The 21,484-nt window shown below is 39.3% G+C and overlaps 1 protein-coding gene across 7 annotated transcripts in view; it reads left to right on the top strand.

The window, feature by feature from the left end:
• The window catches only part of MRRF (mitochondrial ribosome recycling factor), a 58,834-nt gene that overhangs the window by 7,699 nt on the left and 29,651 nt on the right, over positions 1–21,484 (top strand). For 5 of the 7 annotated variants that reach the window (XM_520237.8, XM_016961595.3, XM_009457222.4 and 2 more), the window contains 3 exons: positions 8,035–8,190; positions 12,822–12,940; positions 19,380–19,471. In XM_520237.8, coding sequence (XP_520237.5) covers positions 8,035–8,190; positions 12,822–12,940; positions 19,380–19,471 — 367 coding nt within the window. The remainder of the gene's footprint in view (positions 1–8,034; positions 8,191–12,821; positions 12,941–19,379; positions 19,472–21,484) is intronic. The other 2 variants (XM_063787527.1, XM_063787529.1) reach the window with 1 other exon arrangement.

Raw genomic sequence — 21,484 nt, 5'->3', positions numbered from 1 at the left:
CTTGAGGCCAGGAGTTTGAGATTAGCCTGGGCAACATAATGAGACCTTGCCTCTTAAAAAAAAAAAAAAAATGCTGGGCCTGGTGGCCTGTACCTGTAATCCCAGCTACTCAGGAGGCTGAGGTGGAAGGATGGCTTGAGGTGAGGAGTTTGAGGCTGCAGAAGTTGGTTGTTTGACTTCTTCTTTTAGATTTATTCGATTCTTTCATATTAGGGATGCTCATTCTTTGTCCATATGTTCCAAGTGTCTTCTTTGCTTTTTACTTTATGATGTTTTTGTTGAACATGGGTTTTAATGTCATATTTTTTAGTCCTTTATTAATTGTGTCTTCTTTAAGAAATACCCCTCTATTGCAAGGTAATTTATTTCTGAATATAATGTGAGGTAATTTTTAAAGTTTCCTTTCCAGATGGATAAGAAGTTGTGTCAAAATCATTTATTGATTAGCCTACTCTTTACTCCCAGATTTGTAATGCCCCGCCCCATTGTGTGAGTTTCTTTATATATATGGCATTGTGTCTGAGCTGTTGATTTTATTGAACTGCTTATCTCTCCCTTCAGTAAATTTCATACTGCCTGACTTAGTGTCATAAAGTCCAATTTACTGGTACAGATCTTTCCCCTCACCACACATATGCTTTTCTTTTTGTTCTTGACTTTCTCCTTTTCTATATGAAATTTATGATCATAGTGTCAAGTTTTCTCCAGACAGCTCTTGCACAAGGCCAGGAGTGGTGGCCCACGCCTATAATCCCAGCACTTTGGGAGGCCAAGGTGGTTGGATTGCTTGAGCTCAGGAGTTCCGACCAGCCTGGGCAACATGGGGAGGCCCTGTCTCTACAAAAATTAGCCAGGTGTGGTGGTGCACCCCTGTGGTCCCAGCTACTTGGGAGGCTGAAGTGGGAGCATTGCTTGAGCCCAGTAGGTCAAGGCTACAGTGAGCCATGATGATGCCACTGCCACTCCAGCCTGGGGGACAGTGAGACCCTGTCTCAAAAAAAAAAAAAAAAAAAGATCTTGTACAGTTATTTAATCAGTTCTTTAATCAGGTTTATTTCTGGGGGAATCCTATCTTTTTTTTTTTTGTCACTTTTATATGTATTAGTTTTTTGAGTTATATATAAGGAAAAGTGTTTACGTAAATCATAAGTTTGTGCTTCAGTGAATTTTCACAAAGTGAACACAATCATGTACTTATTACCCAAATCAATAAATAGACTGTCACTTGTGTTTTCCAAACTTACCACATGTCCCTTTGAGTTGTTACTGTCTCACTGTAAGGATAGATAACCCACTATATTGACTTTAACACCACAGATTAGTTTTGTCCTTTGTGACGTCAGTATGGATTTTGTGTCTGACTTCTGTGGTAATAATCTATTTGTGAGATATGTCCATGTTGTGCACATAATGGTTGTTTGTGCATTTTTATTTTTTTAATGATATTCTACTGAAAGTATATACCACAATTTAATATCCATTCTACAGTTAACAGACATTTGGGTTGTTTCCAGTTTTGAGCTAAAACAAATAATGCTAGTATAAGCATTCTTGTACATGTGTTGTGGTGCACATATGTCCCTTTCCATTCTTCTCCCCTCCTGTCCTATTGCCCTCCCTTCTCCTCTCCTCCCCTCACTGTCATTGGATTGGCTAGGAACTCTAGTGTGATTTGAATAAATGTGACTGGTGATAATAGGCATCTTTGTTTTATTCCTGACTTTATAGGAAACACTTCTTTATATGTTAACGTTAAGAGTTATGTTTGTGGAGAAATCATATTACCTGACTTCAAATTATACCACAGAGCTATAGTAACCAAACCAGCATGGTATGGGCATAAAAACAGACACATAGACTGTGTTAGTCTGTTCTCATGCTGCTATGAAGAAAAACCTGAGACTGGGTAATTTATAAAGGAAAAAGATTTAGGCCAGGCACGATGGCTCACGTCTGTAATCCCAGGACTTTGGGAGGCCAAGGTGGGTGGATCACTTGAGGTCAGGAGTTCGAGACCTGCCTGGCCAACATGGCAAAACCCGGCCCCTTGCGTGTTTGATAGAACTTGCCTGTAAAGTAATATGAATCTGGTGTGTGTGTGTGTGTGTGTGTGTGTGTGAGTGTGTGAGTGTGTGTGTGTGTGTGTGTGTAGGTAGACTTTAAATCATAGAATTGGTTCCTTTAATGATTATGAGACTGCTTAGATTTTTCTCTTGATTTAGTAAGTTATATATTTTAGGAAATTTTTCATTTTTTTGACCTTTCAAAGTTGTTGGTATAAAGTTGTTCATAATAGTCTCTTATTAAGATTTCTACTATTTTTATAATCATGTCCATTTTTTCTTTCTTAATATTTATCTGCATCTACTTTCTTCTTTTCTTAATTGTTCTTGACAGAAGTTATAAACCTTTTAAAAGAGTCTTTAATTTTTTGATCTCTCTTTTTTGCAATTTTATGATTTCTGTTCTTTATTATTTACTTTCTCCTGTGTACTTGTTCTGTTTCTATCCTCTGAGTTGGACAATTAGTTCATTAATTTTTGGTCTTTCCTGTTTTCTTTTTTTCTTTGAAAAATTTTATTATAAACATGATGCTTTGATATACATGCAGTGATATGGTTACATACATGCAAATTAACATATCCATTATCTTACATAGTTACCTCCTTTTTTTTTTTTTTTTTTTGCGAAAGCACATAAAATCTGTCTTAGCAAAAAATCCAGAGTATAATACAATATTACTAACTATAGTCCTCCTATTGTATATTAGATCTCCAGACTTGTTCATCCTACCTATCTACTACTTTGTATCCTTTGATTTATATCTCTCCATTTCCTCACCACCACCATCACCCCACCCCGCTGACCCCTGCTAAGTATTATTTTATTCTCTGTGTGTATTCATCTTTTTTGTAGATTCCGCATGTGGTTAGGCATGGTGGCTCATGCTCATAATTCCAGCACTTTGGGAGGCCGAGGCGGGTGGATCACTTGAGCCCAGGAGTTCAAGATCAGTCTGGGCAATGTGGTGAAACCTCTTCTCTACAAAAAAATACAAAAATTAGCCAGGCATGGTGGCATGCGCTTGTAGTCCCAGCTATTCAGGATGCTGAGATGGGAGAATCACCAGAGCCCAGGGAGGTTGAGGCCTGTAGTGAGCTGAGATTGCACCACTGCACTCCAGTCTGGGTGACAGAGTGAGGCCCTGTCTAAAATACAAACAAGCAAACCCCCACCCTGAGATTCTGCATACAAGTATAATCATGCAGTATTTTTCTGTGTGTGGCTTATTTTGCTTAGTGTAATGTCCTCCGGGTTCATCCATGGCAAATAGCAAGGTCTCGTTTTTTAAGGTTGAATAATATGCCACTTTATACACAAACACACACACCCATACATGCACCCACATCATTTCTCTATCCACAGACACTTTGGTTGTTTTCATATCTTACCATTGTGCATAATACTTTCTTCTTTATTTTTATTTCTTATTGTTTTTTTGAGATGGAGTCTCCCTCTGTCACCCAGACTGGAGTGCAGTGGCATGATCTCAGCTCACTGCAGCCTTGTCCTCCTGGGTTCAAGCAATTCTCCTGCCTCAGCCTCCCAAGTAGCTGGGACTATAGGCACTTGCCACCACGCCCAGCTAATTTTTGTATTTTTTTTTTTTAGTAGAGATGGGATTTCACCATGTTGGCCAGGCTGGTCTCGAACTTTTGACCTTGGGTGATCTGCCCACCTTGGGCTCCCAAAGTGCTGGAATTACAGGCATGAGTCACCACGCCCAGCCTGTTTTGTTTTGTTTTGTTTTTAAAGTATTAAGGTTAGAAGTTTCTGTCTAAATACAACTTTAAATGCTTCCTATAAGGTTGTTTATTTATTTATTTTAGAGATAAGGTCTTGCTTTGTTGCCTAGGCTGGAGTGCAGTGGCACAATCATACCTCACTGTAACCTTGAACTCCTGGGCTCAAGTGATCCTCTCGCCTTGGCCTTCCAGAGCGCTGGGATCACAGGTGTTGAGCCATCGTGTCTGACTTGAGTTTTTGACATTGAATATTTTTATTATGGTCATTTCTCAATATTTAAACATTTCCATTATGCATTTCTTTATAGCCCATGAGTGTTTATTAAGAAGTGTTTAAAGTTTTTCAAACAAATGGTTGTTTTGGGGTTAGCTTAATTCTACTCTGTTCAGAGGGTATGTTCTATATGATATAGATTCTTTTATTTTTGTTGAGATTTGATTTGTGTGTAAAACATGGTTGTTTCATAGAAGGTCCAAGTGTGCTTGAGAATAATGTATATTCTTTTTTTCTTGGGTGTATTGTATTAGATCAAATTGACTAATTTTATTGATCAACTTTTCTGTTTTTTTATTTGCTTACTTATCAGTTATCAAGGAACGTACATTGAACTCTCCTAGTATGCTTGTAGATTGATCAGTTTCTCCTTTTTTGTTGTTTTTTATTTTGAGACGGGGTCTTGCCCAGGCTGTAGTGCAGCAGTGCAATCACAGCCCACTGCAACCTTAATCTTCTGGGCTCAACTGATTCTCCTACCTCAGCCTCCCAAGTAGCTGGGACTACAGGCACACACGGCCATGCCTGGTAATTTTTGTATTTTTTGTAGGGACTGGGTTTTGCAATGTTTCCCAGACTGGTCTTGAACTGCTGGGATCAAGCAATCTGCCCACCTCAGCCCCACAAAGTGCTGGGATTACAAGTGTAAGTCACTGTACCCAGCCAGTTTCTTCTTTTAATTCTATTAATTTTGAGGCTATCTTATTGATATATTTAATCTTAGAATTGTTATATATCTTTCTGGTGAATTGTTTCTATTATCATTTTGAAGTTGTCTTCATGATTTCCAATAGTGAATTTTGTCTTAAAATCTTTTTTGTTTGATGATAATGTAGCTACACCAGCCTTCTTTTGACTGATGTTTGCCAGGCTTATAATTTTTCCATCCCTATACATCAAACTTTCTGTGATCTTTTATAATTTTTAAAAACCGTCATGTTATATTCAGCTAGATATTTAAAAATCTTACTGAGAATCTCCCACTTTTAACTTGTCATTTTGATCCATTTATATTTATTGTAGTCACTGCATATTTGTGTTATTATTTTATTTTGTACTTTCTTTCTTTTTTTTGAGACAGAGTCTCACTCTGTCGTCCAGGCTGGAATGCAGTGGTGCAGTGTCGGCTCACCGCAACCTCCGCCTCTCAGGTTCGAGTGATGCTTGTGCCTCAGCCTCCCGAGTAGCTGGGACTACAGGCATACACCACCATGCCCAGCTAATTTTTTGTATTTTTAGTAGAGATGGTGTTTTGCCTTGTTGGCTAGGCTGATCTCAAACTCCTGGCCTCAGGTGATCCGCCCGCCTTGGCTTGCTAAAGTGCTAGGATTACAGGCATGAGCCACCACGCCTGGCCTTATTTTGGACTTTCTTTATATCATGTTTTTTCCTTTTTTCTTTTTTTTAAATGCATATTTAAAAATTTTTTTTATTGATACATATTTGTACATACTTATGGGGTATATGTGATGTTTTGTTACATGCATAAATGATTTAAGTTAGGGTATATGGGGTATCCAGCATCTCAAGCTTTTATCATTTTTATGTGTTGGGAACATTTAAAGTTCTTTTAGCTGTGTTGAAATATTCCTTTTTTTCCTTTTTTTCTTCTTCTTTTCCCATTAGATTAAATTTCTTTATCCCTCTCTCTCTCTTTTTTAAATTCTGCTGATTTGGAAGATATACTTTTAATTTATTATTGTTTTGATGGTTACCCTTAACTAATTTTTTAACCTTTTTATAGAAATAAAAAAGCACTGTAGGAAAGTGCAGCTGTCATAAATTTCACAAGCTGAAATCACTTACAGCACCCAGATTAAAAAAACAGAACATTCCTAGCATGTCAAAAGTCCCCTTTGTGCTTCTTTCTAGTAAGTACTACCCTTGACCCTTTGCAGATAACTATTATTCTGACTTCTAGTAGCATGGATTAGTTTTCTCTGTTTTTTTACTTTTCAGTTTATATTCTCATATCTGGCCTTTGTACTGTACAGTTTTGTTTTCTTGTGTCTGGCCTCTGTGTTCAACATCATGTTTGTGAGACTCATTTAAATTTTTGTGTGTAGTTCATTCTTTCTCATGGTTGCATAGTATTTCATTCATAAATATTACTATTCATTCCAATATTGACAGGCATATCTTTAAATTATTAATGTGCATATTTGGTTTTAAAAGTTCAAAGTTGAAGATATTATTTCAGTTGCTTCTGGCTTCTGTTGTTGCTCTTGGAAAGTGTTCTAAGTTTTAATCCTTCATGGATAATTTGTCTTTTCTCTTGGGCGTTTATAAAGATCTCTTTGTCCTTTGTTTTCTGCAGTCACAACATGTCTAGGTGTGAATTTACTTTTATTGTCCTATTTGAAACTTGTGTTTCTCAATCCGAAGATCCACATCTTTTTTTTTTTTTTTCTTTGATCTGTCGCCCAGGCTGAAGTGCAGTGGCACTGATCTCGACTCACTGCAACCTCCACCTCCCGGGTTCAAGTGATTCTCCTGCCCCAGCCTCCCGAGTAGCCGGGATTACAGGCACACGCCACCACGCCCAGCTAATTTTTGTAATTTTAGTAGAGATGGAGTTTCACCATTTTGGTCAGGCTGATCTTGAACTCCTGACCTCGTGATCTGCCTGCCTCGGCCCCACAAAGTGCTGGGATTATAGGCGTGAGCCACTGCGCCCAGCCCCACATCTTCTATCAGTTCTGAAAAAAAACCTAAGCCATTGGTTTCAAAGCATAATGGTAACATGGGCAAATAAATGTTTTTAAAAATCACTCTGTTGCTTACCAGTTGTTTACTTTGGACGAAACATTTAAATGGCTTGTGCCTTAGATTTCTCATCTGTACCATGGGGACAATACTAATCACTATTCTTCCTACCTCAGAGAGCTATCTTGGATAGCAAGGAGGAGAAAGTACTTGAAATTGCATTGCAAGTTATAATATGCTACCCAAATAGTACAGGATTGAGTTCACTGTAGATGTTCAACAAAATTTATTGAATGAATCTCAATAAATATTTGTTGAATGTTTAATGAATAAACAGTGTAAATATTGTTTAAAATTTTATTGTTTTTCTCCTTCCCCATTCCCTATAAAAGAAATGCAAGAATATTTGCATCACTCACAGAAATTATCTATGTATACACATAGAATGTATATGAAAAATCACTACGATGATTTAGACATAAAATGAAATTATATTCAGCTCCCAATGCTGTTGATTTTCTAAAATATAAGCCATTGTCTCTACCATTGGTAGTGTTTAATGTCTGTAAACTACTATTGTTCCTTTTGTCTGTACTCTACCAGCCATCAGATATTGTGTGCATATCCTTGTCTTAGTGTTCATTTTTTAATGAATTAATGTATTTCCTGTCTCTCTAATTAGATTTTGTGGAGATGGGCTAGTGAAAAGTTCATGGGTTTAAAATTAGGCAGATCTGGAACCAGATCTTGACTTTTCCATTTCCTGACCTGTGACATTAGGCAAATAGCTTTACCTTTCTCATCTTCTGTTTACTTTTCTGAAAAGTAAGGGATTAATTTAGTTATGGATTCCCTGCCATGTGAATAGTGTTCTTTTAGGTGTTTGAATGACTTAATTTGTATCCTTGTAGCAACCTTGCAATATAGATGTTACTATTCTTTTACAGGTAGGGAACTTGATACTCAGAAAGATAACTTGCCTAAGGTCATAAAGCTAGTATGCATTATAGCCAGACTTCTAACGTGGGGTGTCTGATTATAAAGTGTGCTCCCTCACTAGTATCTGAGAAGGTGTTTAGCACAGTTGACACTCAGTTAATATAGGCTCTTTTTTAGTGGAGTGATAATGTTTTATAATTTTCTAACACTTGACATTTTTCCCTGTACATAGTAGGTACTTCTTCACCAATTGCTTATTGGCTCTGTTTATGCTGCTGTTGTTTTATTCACTGAATGTTCACTTTTTAGCCAAAGGGAAAGGACAGTCCCAAACCAGAGTGAATATTAATGCTGCCTTGGTTGAGGATATAATCAACTTGGAAGAGGTGAATGAAGAAATGAAGTCTGTGATAGAAGCACTCAAGGATAATTTCAATAAGACTCTCAATATAAGGACCTCACCAGGTTAGTGACTGAACCAATGTTCTGGGGAGGGATGTAATGGAAAGAGCATGGGTTTGGCAGAGTTGAGTTTTAGTCCCAGCTTTGCCATTTACTAACTGGTGGCCATGGGCAGTTACTTTGCTTTTCTGGTCCTTGGTTTTCTTGTTTGATTCTTAACTTACAGCTTTGGGGTGGTAGTTAAAATAAATGAGGTAACGTATTATGGTTCTAGCATAGTGCCTGGCGCATAGTTAACACTACATTTATTTATCCATGCTGCAAATTTTTGTCTACTTTGGAACTAGGCATTGTGCTAGTGCATAGTAGTAAACAAAAATAGGTATTGTCTTTGCTATCATGGAATTATACTCTCAGAAAAATGAGATTTTTATTATGAATGTACTATAAACACATCTAGGTATTTAGTCTCATAGTAACTGACATCTTTGGTCCAATTTTTCCAATTTGTCCTGTTTGGCAGTTCTTATCCCTTACTGGGAACCAAATGGATACAGACCTGCCCACGTGAGGCATTTCTATACCCCTGAGCTTGACCAGGAAGATTCCGTTTGGGTTAATAACTTCCTGAAAGTGGCTTTTCTAAGTGGGAAATGTCAGAACTGTCTAGGCCAACTGTTTGCAGATGTGATGGAGAAGTGAGTTGTCAGCTGATGGTGCAAGCAGGCAGGAAAAATCCAATTGCTGTTAAATTAGCCTTTTGCAAATTGTCATCATCCTAAAGTCAAACCTGGGACCCCCCTCTTAAGGTACCTGTGGGAGCTTGGGCTGCTTCTACTCACATCTTGATTAGGATAGTTCATAAGAAAACTAGAAATATTTTGCTCTTAAGAAAACCAAGTGAAAAATACAGCTCCACTTATAAACACTATCAGAAACACACCGAGTTCAGAGATGAGATCCAGTGTGAAACTAGAAGACTGTTCCCGTCACTTGTCAACCTTTGGGCTGGGGCATTTCTGCCTTTGCTGACAGTAGAGCGTGCCATTCAATCTCTCTCAACTGTTTATTTTAAACTTGCTTATTATTTTAGGTATGAAACTGATAAAGTGCTCTGTCTCCCCTGTGTTTTCTGGCCTGTTAACATTCTGCAGCCGAAACCAGAGAGCAGTTTGAGAGGAGCTCAGGGAGAAATGTGATACTTAAAATTAGCCAGCAAGCTCCACTCTTGTTGAACTTAAAAAGATGATGGGCCTGGAAAGAGGTTGGGAGTGTAATTTGTTAAATGTTAACCTCTGAGAAAATGAGGGGCAGGAATGAGGCTGAGGGAGATTCTCGCTGGGGACAGATTGAGGGAAAAGGATTTGATGCATTATGTCGATATGGATTTAGGAATGGTAACCACCACAATTGCATTCTGAAAAGCCTGTGTTGGGACTTCTGCGGCAAAGGATCTTATGGCAAATCAGGAAGACTGAATTAAGATCCATTTCAAAAGGCCTCCTGTTGGTATTTCCTCTTTCCTTTCTCTTCAGGATTATGTTTGTATAACGTTCTATATAGAACTTGGGGCCATGAAGAGACTGGGTGAAACAGACTAAACTTAACTAGTCTCTTTTGCCAGATTCTTCCATTTTATCTTTCATTACCATCTGAACCAACAGGTACTTTTCCCCCTACCTTTTCCTCTTTCTCACAGCAATTTCTATCTCCCAGATAACTGACACCTTTGAACAGTTGTCTAGATACAGGTTTATTTGTTTATTCATTGTTGTCCTCTTCCCTTTCATCCGTCCATGCATACATTCATTTATCGTCAAAGCATTATTGAGCACTTTTTCTGTGCTGATTAATATGTGCTGTGGATACAGAGAGAAAATATATTGTCCCCACCTTCCAGAAGCCTAGAACCTGATGTGAAGGGTCAAACAAGTAAACCAACATGTATAAAACTATACAGCAAAGCTGAGTGGTGAAGACCAAATGACTTTGGAGTTGGTCAGACCTGGGTTTGAATTCAGGTTCCATTAAGAGCTGTTGTGATCTTGGGCAAGTTACTCTGTATGCCTCAGTGTCCTTGTCTATAAGGTAGAAATAATAATAACTATCTCATAGAGTTAATATGATATTGACAGCAAATACATTATGGAAAGCATTTATCATGATGTCTTGCTTATAGGAAGTATTCAGTAAATATAGGCAGTTATTATTATGGAAATGTGCTTGGATGCTGGGGGCTTGTAAAAGGGGTTTATAATCCAGCCTAGGAGATCAGACAAGATTACTGAGATTAGATGCCACTGTATCTGACTGTTAAGGAATGAGCAGGATTTATCTGAACAGAGAAGAGTGTTCTCAGTAGAAGGAAAAATATATGCAAGGGTCCTGAAGCAAGACAGAACAGAGTTTATTAGAGAATATTAGAGTGTATTAGAGAAATTAAAACACAGAATGTCAAGAAGTAATAATAGTCAGCATTTACTGGGACACAGTTTAAATGCTTTTCCTACATTCTGTCATTTAGTATTCATAAAAACCCTATGAAATATAAGTACAATTTTTTTTTTTTTTTTTTTTTTTTTTGGAGTCAGAGTCTTGCACTGTCGCCAGGAGTGGAGTGCAATGGCGCGATCTCGGCTCACTGCAACCTCCTTCTCCCAGGTTCAAGCGATTCTCCTGCCTCAGCCTCCCAACTAGCTGGGATTATAGGTGCCCACCACCATGCCCAGCTAATTTTTTGTATTTTTAGTAGAGACAAGGTTTCACTGTGTTGGCCAGGCTGGTCTCAAACTCCTGACCTCGTGATCCACCCGCCTCAGCCTCCCAAAGTGCTGGGATTACAGGCGTGAGCCACTGTACCCGGTGAGATATAAGTACAATTTTTATGTCCCATTTAGAAATCAGGAAACAGAGGCCAAGAAGGCTGAAGGGGTCTACCCATGGTCACACAATCAGAAAGTGGCAGAATTGGTATTTGAACTCAGGTAATTGGTCTTCAGAATAACAAAGACTTTTACCATTATACCTCCTGGACTTTTCCAGGTTGAAGCCACTGCTGTCAGCAACCTTCTGTCTTATGATGACATTGAATCTGGTTGAGTATCTCAAATCAGATCTTTGGGCCACAGTATGGTACTGCATTATTCTAACAACATATTGCCAGGACAACTCCAATTTGTTTAAGACTCCATTTCCCCCCTTTTCTCTTTGTGTCTCAGAATGAGCCATCCTTGGGTGGTTCCTACTGTGAATAGTAAGGTTTTTCTTCTAGTTCTCATTTGCATGGGAAATAAGGGAGTTTGAATAATGCCTCTTTTCCATCTGTAACTGTAGCTTTATTGCTTGCCTTCTTGCCATTTTTGAAAATTTTTCCCAGGGTTTTCCAGAATTTAGATGCAGATAAAGATTATATCCAGGATAATAGGAAAATGTTAATAGTTTTGTTGTTGTTGTTGTTTGTTTAATGGGCTAGTTTCTAAAGGGGATCTAAGTACCAAAATGAAGGGTCGTATTAGCAAATGGTTCCAAATCTGGCTGTGTCAGAATAATGTGGTGAACCTAAAAAAAAAATTACAAGCTTCCCCAAATCACAGGCTCCGAAGCCTCTGCCGAATCAGGATTTCTCCAGGGTGGGGCCCAGGAATCTAATTTTCAAAGCTCCCTGGTGATTCTGATGCACAGCCGGATTTGAGTTCCATTTGTAAGGGAAAGAGCCTTGACTGAAATCAGAATTAAGCACACCTGAGTTTGGGTCTTGGCTCTTGTTTTTCCTCTTGTTACCCCTATGATCTTGGCCTATTTATTCTTCCCAAGTCTTATTTCCTCATCTGTAAAGTGGGGGTAATAATGCAGTGTTACAGGGTTGTTGTAAGGACTAAAAGGGATAATAAGAGGTACCACTTTAATGCATATTTTTTGGTGTTTATTGTATACTCCATTGTTTATATTTAGTTAGACTCCTTTAGCTACAGTCCTCACTCTAATCCTCTAAGGTAGTTATTTTTTGACTGAATTGGAAACCAAGGCACAGAGAAGATAAGTAACTCACCTGAGGTTTCATAGCAAGTAAATGACAGAGTTGCTTGTGAGGGTGATCAGCTGTTTCCAGTTTTAGTTCTAAAAGCCCTGTCAGAAAATTCTTCAGCTCCAGGCAAACCAGGATGGTTGGCCACCCTAGTTGCTGGTGACGAATTCCAACTTAGTTCTGTCACCATTTCAAGCTTTTCTATCACGATACTGCTGTTCCTGTGAAAGCCCCTTGTACACTCTTGTCACATTGATAAGAATCCCTAAATGTTTGTTGAATCTGAATTATTATTATTATTTTGAGACAAGATCTCACTCTGTTGCCTAGGGTGGAGTGCGGTGGCCAGTACAGCTCACTGTAACCTCTACCTCTTGGGTTCGAGCAATCCTCCCACCTCAGCCTCATTGCTGAGTAGCTCATCTTCCAGGCACATGCCACCATACCTGCTAATTAAAAAAAAATGTTTTTGTAGAGATGTGGTCTTGCTGTTTTGCACAGGTTGGTCTCAAACTACTGCCCTCAAGCATTCCTCCCACTTCACTCTCCCAAAGCTCTGGGATAACAGGCATGAGCCACTGCATCCAACCTGAATCTGAATTAGATAGGACTTAGATTTGGGGCTACTAAGGTTCTTTGGAATTCTAAAACTCTGTAATTTTTCTTTTAGGATCCCTTGACAAGATTGCTGTGGTAACTGCTGATGGGAAGCTTGCTTTAAACCAGATTAGCCAGATCTCCATGAAGTCGCCACAGCTGATTTTGGTGAATATGGCCAGCTTCCCAGAGGTAAGATGGCCTTGCTAAAATCTCTCTCCGTGGTCTCTTTTGGAATGGAGGAGACTGGGTCATATCAGGAGGAAGTGTTCCTTCAGCTTAGGATGAAACAAGAGAGAAGACATAATAAAGAGAACTTAAGGATAAGGCAAAGCTCTTTTCCTGTTGCCAGATTCCTTTTCTGTTAAACTCAGATGCTACAGAGGCTAGGTAAGTTGTTTGAATACCCAAACGGGTCCCATCTAAGAAAAACAATACTGGAGATGCAGTGATTGGTGCTTGGCCAGCGTGAAAAGGCTCTGGTGAGCTGGAGAGCCTGTACCTCGTGTGAGTGGAATGCCTCTGCCCAGCTCCTGCTGATCATTGCCAGGCACAGTGTAGGCCTGGTAATCAGTGTTACCTGATACTACGATTTTTATTTCCAGAAGAAGCTAGTAACACAAATTTTTATGTGACATCTTTATTCTGTAAATGTTGATGACTAATTTGAGTTTTTTTTTTAAAGACTATGAAGCAAATAAAACAATATTTTAATGGGCCAAATGTGGCCTGAGGGCCACCAATTTGTGACCTCTGCATTAGTATTTGGAGCAGACCCTCCAGGAAGTCCTTTTATACTAGACTGACCATTGCAGAATATTGCATGGAGCACAGTGCTTCCAAAACTGGAAGGTGGGTTGTATTAGGTCATTGCATCTTTGAAGCTTTATGATTTTAAGTGTAGTTGAAGAAGGTAATTGGGCTTTTTGTTATTGGTCCACTAGGAATTGGCCTGGATTAGGAGTCTTAGAGTACCTGGAATCCGGTCCCATCTCTACCACCAACTGGCTGTTTGACCTTGGGCAAGTTGCTTCACTCTCTGGGCCTCCATTTCCTCATCTGCTAATATAAGGTGAAGGAATCCTCCTGTTCTTGTTGTCTATTTCAGTAGTTGTATTCCAAAGTCATAGACCAAGATTGGACCTGTTGTATTTGATAAACTAGGCTAGAGATAGGAGAAAGGGAAAGCCCTTGCTGTGAACACACTGTTTCAAATCAAAGGGCTCTGATAGCTAATGGGCCAGGCACACCTGTGGGTGTGCTGTTACCACTCCCCTACTCCATTCTCCATACTACAACCAGAATGAGTTTTTGAAAAATATATATTGTGCCAGGCGTGGTGGCTCATGCCTGTAATCCCAGCACTTTGGGAGGCTAAAGTTAGAGGATCACTTGAAGCCAGGAGTTCAAGACCAGCCAGGGCAACATAGTGAAACCCTGGCTCTACAAAAATTTCAAAATTAAAAAAATTAGTGAGGTGTGATGGCACACACCTGTAGTGCTAGCTACTCAGGAAACTGCAGTGGAAGGACCGCTTGAGTCCGGGAGTTTGAAGCTGCAGTGAGCTATGATCATGCCACTGCACTGCAGCCTGGGTGACAGAGCAAGACCTTGTATCTTAAATAAACAAGGAAAAAAAATATATGTCTAAAAGATTTTGTCAGTTGTCATTCCCATGCTTTGCCTTTATTGGTGGCTTTTAGCAATCTTTAAGAAACAGTCCAAAATCCTCACTGTGGCCAAGAAACAGTCCAAAATCCTCATTATGGCCTAGATGGCTTTGCTTGATCTTGCCTCTGTTTTTTCAGTTTTGCCAGTCTTGTGCCACTGTCATCCTTGTACAATGCTTTAGCCACATTGGTCTTTCAGTTCCTCAAACACACCAAACCCTTTGCATCCTTAGAGCCTTTGCATATCCTGTTCCCATTGCATGGAACACTGTTGCATGGCTAATTGCTACTTACATTTTGGATCATGGCTTAAACGTCACTTTCTTAAGGAAGCCTTTCCTGACCTCTCCAATCTAAATTATTCTTCCACACTAAGTTCTCCTATACAGCACAATTCTTTTTCTTTATTGCACTTATTACTAGTGTACATTTGTGTACGCATTTATTTTTCATCTCACTTTTACTAGAGTGTAAGCTTGGAATGTAGGAATGTCTAATTTGCTCATTGTGTCCAACACCAAACAGTGCCTGGCACATGGAACCATTTGGTAAATTTTCCTTGAATGGATGAATACCTGTTATTAGGTTGATAAAAGGGAGGCACTCATTTCTGGTGTTAGTGAGGAACAGAGAAATTGATGAAAAGGGAACTGTCAACTGTTTCTCTTTCTGGGCCCCTCTGAACCACTGAGGCCTCTCCTCCTTGTTCATCTAATCCCATAGGCACTGTGGGCCAATTTAGGGAATAGCCTCCTAATTACACAGCTTGAAGACCTCATCAGGCAGATTGCTTTTCAGAGCCAGCCACTTCTTTTATTAAATAGCAAATGGCATTCACAGAAGAAGCACCTGATTGGCCACCAGAGCATCTTATGAAGCAGGAGGAGATATTAACAGCTTAATTTTTTCTTAGGAAGTTGGGGTATATCTTCATTTTTCAACTCAGACACCTTTGCCATTTGTTCAAGTTGAAATTCCATGGGTTTTGAAAAAATCCTTAGAAGTATATCAGTAGAGAGGTTCATTTACAGGAACAGAATGAGGAAGTGTGAGTTACATTGTCTTTTGAATTCCTTTATCTCATCTGTTGTATATATTAAACAAATAGCTCTAACTAAAGATTTCCTTCCTCCAGCTTCGAAGCTGACCGTAGAGTACCCAGGTTCATAGCTTTAAAATGCTGAGCTAATCCTCTCTGTGTTTATGTAATTTCTGTTTCACATACAGTTGGCTTTCTTTCCAAACCTGAGCATTTCCGTGTCATGCTGTAGTGACACGATGCAGATTTACATGCATGATCCTTTTGAATGCATTGAAGACAGAAAACTGTGTTGCATTTGTTTAACATGTGTCCTGCTTGATAAATGATACACATAGTTGCTGCCTTCCATAAACTTGCCTGCAGCTAGAGTTAATGATGGGAAAGAAAAGAAGGGAATAAAAACCACAGCATGATTTGAACAAAACAAGCCAAATGAAAAAAAAATAAAAATAAAAAACCACGCACAACTCTGCAGGCACCATTATTGCTCTTGTGGAAGGAAGAAAATGAATGTGTATTGATTGTCTGCTTTGTCGCTAGTCTCTTTCTCATGTTTTGTTTCCTATGATCAGCACAGGTACTCTGTAAAATTAGGCATTATTTATTTCATTTTATAGATGAGGAAACTGAGACTCAAAGCAGTAAAATATTTCCACTAGGTTTACACTGTTGTGACAGAGCCAGGATTTGAACATATCTCTGTTGGACGTGAAAAAGCCTGTGCTCCTTTCACCATTCATTTGTTAATTCAGCACATATTTTTTGAGTCCTTGCAAGTGATTAGTTTCTATTTGAGGTGCTGGGAATTCACTGATTATTAAGACAGACTATGTGTCTACTTTCATAGACTACATTCTAAGGACTTACTGGGATATGAAGAAAATGGAAGGCCAGTAATTGATATGGCACTAGCAGAGTTGACTTGAATCTAAATTCTCAAGGACTTGTTCACCTGTCTACAAAAGTCTTATTTTGTTGTTGCTATTTAGCACAGATTAGCTTAGAATAACAAAGGCAGACACTACTAATTGATCACATCACTCTTCTCTGCCTGACGCCCAGATGAGATTTGTGATTTTTCTCAACACTACTCCAAGCAGCCACAACCAGTTAGTTATGTCATCATTTGAGAGCAACCTGTTTGCCCTGTGATACTGTCGAGCATCCTTTCCGTGAAGGGATGATGCATAAAAGATGGAAAGTCTATAGGAATGTATGCCCCTTTAGTCTGAACTAAAGAGTTTTTCAGATGTCATATGAGAACATGACTAATTCCCTGAGGTTCTGTGTCCTACCATGTCAAAGGAAAATATATGTAGAATTCAGTAGGTTTCTTTGTAAAATGAAACTTTGGTTCATGATTTTTCTGCATATGAAAAGATACAGAAAAGTTTAAGTATAAAATAAGATTTTGAGCCATTTATACATGAGGTAAAGGAAGTGAGTTTTTCTAATACATCTGAACCAGATCACTAATATATTCAATCAACAAGCTTTTACTGAGCACTTACCATGTACCTGGCACTCTAACTTGTACTGGGAAGATGTAAATATTGAAGCATAGTTCCTGCCCAGCTTGGTGTCGGTAGTCGGTGCCCTAGTGCCTGTAGGGGAAGGTTGTATGGAAACACTTGGGTCAGCTTGTGAAAGGGAGGTAGTGGTGATGGGGTGTTACAGTAGTGATTATCAGTCATTCATGAGAAGCTATAGTAGAGGATTGAAAGACTTAAGAATGGACTACCCCTTCACAATGGAGATTCTCTCTTTATTGTTAACTTTAGAATCTTTTTTTTTTTTAAGGAAGATGGCATTTCTTTTGCAGAGAAAAATTAATTTTATTTCTTTATTCAGCTCTTTTATTACCTTGAGTATAACCTTTATACCGCAAACATAATTCCAAATTAAATTTGGCTATTTAAGAAAAATATCAGGCAAGGCGTGGTGGCTCATGCTTATAAAATCCCAGCACTCTGGGAGGCTGAGGTGGGTGGATCGCTTGAGCCCAGGAGTTTGAGACCAGCTTGGGCAACATGGTGAGACCCCATCTCTATAAAAAATACAAAAATTAGCCAGGCATGGTGGTGCAGACCTGTAGTCCCAGCTCTTCTTTCTTTTTTTCCTCCTGCAGCTACTTGGGAGGCTGAGGTGGAGAGTCACCTGAGCCTGGGAGGTCAAGGCTGCAGTGAGCCGTGATTATGCCACTGCCCTCAAGCCTGAGTGACAGAGTGAGACCCTGTCTCAAAAAAAAAAAGAAAAGAAAAATCAAATCCTTAATGTTATAATTACTGAATGCATTGAGCTTGGGGATCTGGAAAAAAGTAAAGGGAGAGCAGCATCATTGGATTAAATCCCTATTCAGTCTCCTCTTAACTCTGCCAGTAACTGGAAGTTTGATGGATGGGAGTCCTCAAACCACCTCTCTTGGGCTGTCAGGGAAGACCATGTCTACTCTTGGGGGTGTGACCCTATTCTACAAGTTCCTCTTCACATAATGAAGAGACTTGGTTATGTCAGAAATCCCTTCCAGCTCTAATAATCTGTGGCCAGAGGTACTATTTTAAGAATGTACTATTTTAGGTAGTGGCCACAATGTTAGATTCTGTGTACAGCCTCCCAAGAGGATTCTTCACGTGTATGTGGAAGTTCTGGTTTGTCTTTGTGACCTTATAGTAACACCTCAGGTAGCCGTAGCAATAAGGTTATTTAAAAATGAAGTGAAAGAGTTTTATGGGCAGAGAACCCAGAAAAGTAAAATAGGTGTATATCAACCGCCATTCATTTAAATTAGAAAGTCTAGGAGGAGCTCAAGTGCAGGAATTGGCCTTTGAATCCAAGTGATGTGGATTGTCTCCGGTCAAGCCTAAAATTCTTTGAAAATGTCAGAGGCTTTGTTTTCATGAGTTCCACATTGTCATGCCAATGAAAGGATCTCTAGGATTGCATACAGGGTATAGTTATAATGTTGCTTGAGTGTGAGGTGAGGCACTTTGGGGAATGGGTGTGCCAGTGTGCCAGCTGGCACATTAGTGAGCAAACTGTCAGAGAAACCCCTGAAGGATGTTGGGCAGGTTAGCAGTACATCAGCTACATGAAGACATCAACTCCACCTTGTTTGAGAGTTTTATGCATTCTTACCTTTATATAATAAATGTATATAATATGTTTATATAACTGCCCTTGCCTGAGTCCCTATGTCCCAGGCACAGAGCAAGATGCATCGCTCATGTTATTTCACTACCTCTCTGAGGTTTAGGGACCACATGGTCTCAGATGATGAAATATAGGTTCAGAGAGGTCAAGCATATGCCCAGGGTCACATGGTTACCAGAGCTGGGATGTGAACTGAGATCTTTCTGACTCCAAAGCCCATGCTTTAAGCTAGTATACCACACTACCTTTGCGGGAGCATATACCAGCAGAGATTCATTGCTCATTCCAAAATATGAGTGAGTTTGGTGTGAGTGCAGATGCGAATGAGTTAAATTTATTTACTCATTCCAAATCGGCACTGGTATATTTTGAGTGTAAAATGTCAACTGGATTTTTTTACGTATGAAATCTTTCATCTGTCTTTACACCAATCTTTGCAGAGACCAGCCCCCCTCCCATGAGGATTTATTGTGGTTTTGATCTGTGTTGCCTCAAACCATTGAAATCTTTTCAAAGAAGCAGAGCTGTTTTCTTTTTATTTTTTCTTCTTTCTTTTTTTCCTCCTGCAGTACAGTGGTACCAGGAGTGGACATAGTTTGCTATTCAGCTTGATCAAAGCACTCTACACCAATGTAACTTCCTGATCTTACTGGTAACAGAACTAAATGTTTCCATGTTCTGCCAAGATGGGTTGCCAGTTATCGACAGAGGGCTTGCATCTGGTAATAATTATTTACTAATTCTGTTTACCTTTTGATCTGGTTTTCAGTGTACAGCTGCAGCTATCAAGGCTATAAGAGAAAGTGGAATGAATCTGAACCCAGAAGTGGAAGGGACGCTAATTCGGGTACCCATTCCCCAGTAAGTTTGGCTGAAATTCACATATTTTGATGAAATGGGGTGGTTGTCCTTGGAAGGAAACCAACAAACACCCTACTATACCGTTAGGCCAATAACATACCTTACCTGCACCTTTCACCGTGGCAAACATCTTTTGAGATCACTTTAGTGATTCAGAAATACTTATTGAGTGCCTGTTATGTACTAGATGTGAGGTTTGCAGCAGTAAGCTTGAGAATTTGTTGTCCTTACGTAGTTTACATTCTGGTTGGGAAGGTAGGACAAATAAATAAAATCATTCCAGATAATGAAATGCTATGAGGAGAGAAAAGACAGTGGGATCCAATAGAGAGTGACTTGGTAAGGATGATGGTGGCAGGGGCACCTGTAGCCTGAGAAGACTCTTTATGCAGGTAACATTTTTGCTAAGAGCTAAATGATGAGAAAGAACCAGCCTAGGGGAGAGCATTTTGGGCAGAGTGAACAGCAAGCAGAAAGGCCTCCAGTTTGAAAAGACCTTGACACTGGTAGTCTCTAACTTATGTTCTTTGAAGAGCTATTTTTTTTACATTAGTCCTTGCTAGTCGAAGAATTTTAAGCTGAGAACAGAATATTGTTAATTATATAAATATATAGAACTTAAAGTTTTAAGTGAATAAAAATGTTCATTTTTAAATTTAAAAAAAGAAGAGAAAATATAAGACCTTGACCTTTTTGAGAAAGAAAAAAGCCAGTGTGTGTGAAATGCAGGGAGAGGGTGGTAGGAGAGGAGGTTGGACTAGTCAGTAGAGGCTGATGGTTTAGGCATTATAAGTCATGGTGAGTGTTTGGGCTTTATTCTCACTGTGATGGGAAGTCAGTGGAAGGATTTAAGCAGGGGAATGACCTGATCTGATGTTGACTATGTGAGGGTCTCTCTGACTGCTGGTTTAACAAATGGACTATAGGGGGACAAAGTGGACACAAGGGGAACAGTCAGGAGGCACCTGCAGCAGTCCAGGTGAGACACATCTTCTCAGATTCCATAGCAAAAGATTTAAATCCCTATTCCTACACAGTGCCTCATATATAGCAAGGCGCAAATAAGTGTTGAATTAACTCGTTCAGTCTTTCAACAAATATTTATTAAGTACTAATGACATGCCAGATACTTTCTTAGTTGTTGGAATATAGCAGTAAACAAAACAAACAACAAAAAGTCCCTCTCTTCCTCAGGCTTCCCTGATAGTTGCATAGGCACAGTAAATAAGTACGTAATGGAATGTCAAGTGATAGTAAGGACAATGAAGAAAAACAAGCAAAGTAAGGGGATAGGGAGATTTGGGGCTTTTATTATGGATAGGGAGGGTCATGAAGAAAGGGACTTTTGAACAAAGACCTAATGAACAAAGCTTCCAGATAACTAAAAGGGAAATGGAGTTGAACACTAGTTGAGTGTCTTTTAGTGCCACACATTATCCTGTATTCCTTTACATATATTACCTCATTTGTCTAATCCCTGTAAAGTAGGTTTTTTCCTAGTTGTGGAAATTTAGGCTCATATCTTTGAAGCCACACAGCTTGTGCTGAAGCTGGGACCCAAACCCAGGTTTAGTTGATAACAAAGCCTCATGATGTACCCATACCCATGCAGACAACAAGAATCAATCCCAACACGGGGAGTCCAGAAACTTTCCACACTGAACTTTTTCCTGCCTCGTGGCCAGAAAATAGCTGTCTTGTTCCATTGTGTTCTCAGTACTCTGTGAGGCTGAATTAACACTCTGCTTTGAAATCATGTGAATTGGGAACAATATAACCTAACGTTTAAGAAGCAGATAGACCTAGGTTCAAGTCTTTCTGCTTGAACCAGATAGTTCAAGTTTGTTTGGCAAGTTCATTGATTTGCTTAGTGAATGTTCTGAGAATGTATATGTGCCAGGCTCTGTGCTGGGGATGTATAGACGTGATGTATGCCTTCATGGAGCTCACAGGCTGTGTGCCAGGCCTCTTGTTTGTATTGCCTCCAACTTACTTATGGAAATTACTAGGACC

Source organism: Pan troglodytes, chromosome 11 (genome assembly GCF_028858775.2).
Source record: "Pan troglodytes isolate AG18354 chromosome 11, NHGRI_mPanTro3-v2.0_pri, whole genome shotgun sequence".
Lineage (NCBI taxonomy): Eukaryota > Metazoa > Chordata > Mammalia > Primates > Hominidae > Pan > Pan troglodytes.
The sequence above is the reverse complement of the archived record's forward strand: the minus strand, read 5'-3'. Positions and strand labels throughout refer to the sequence as shown.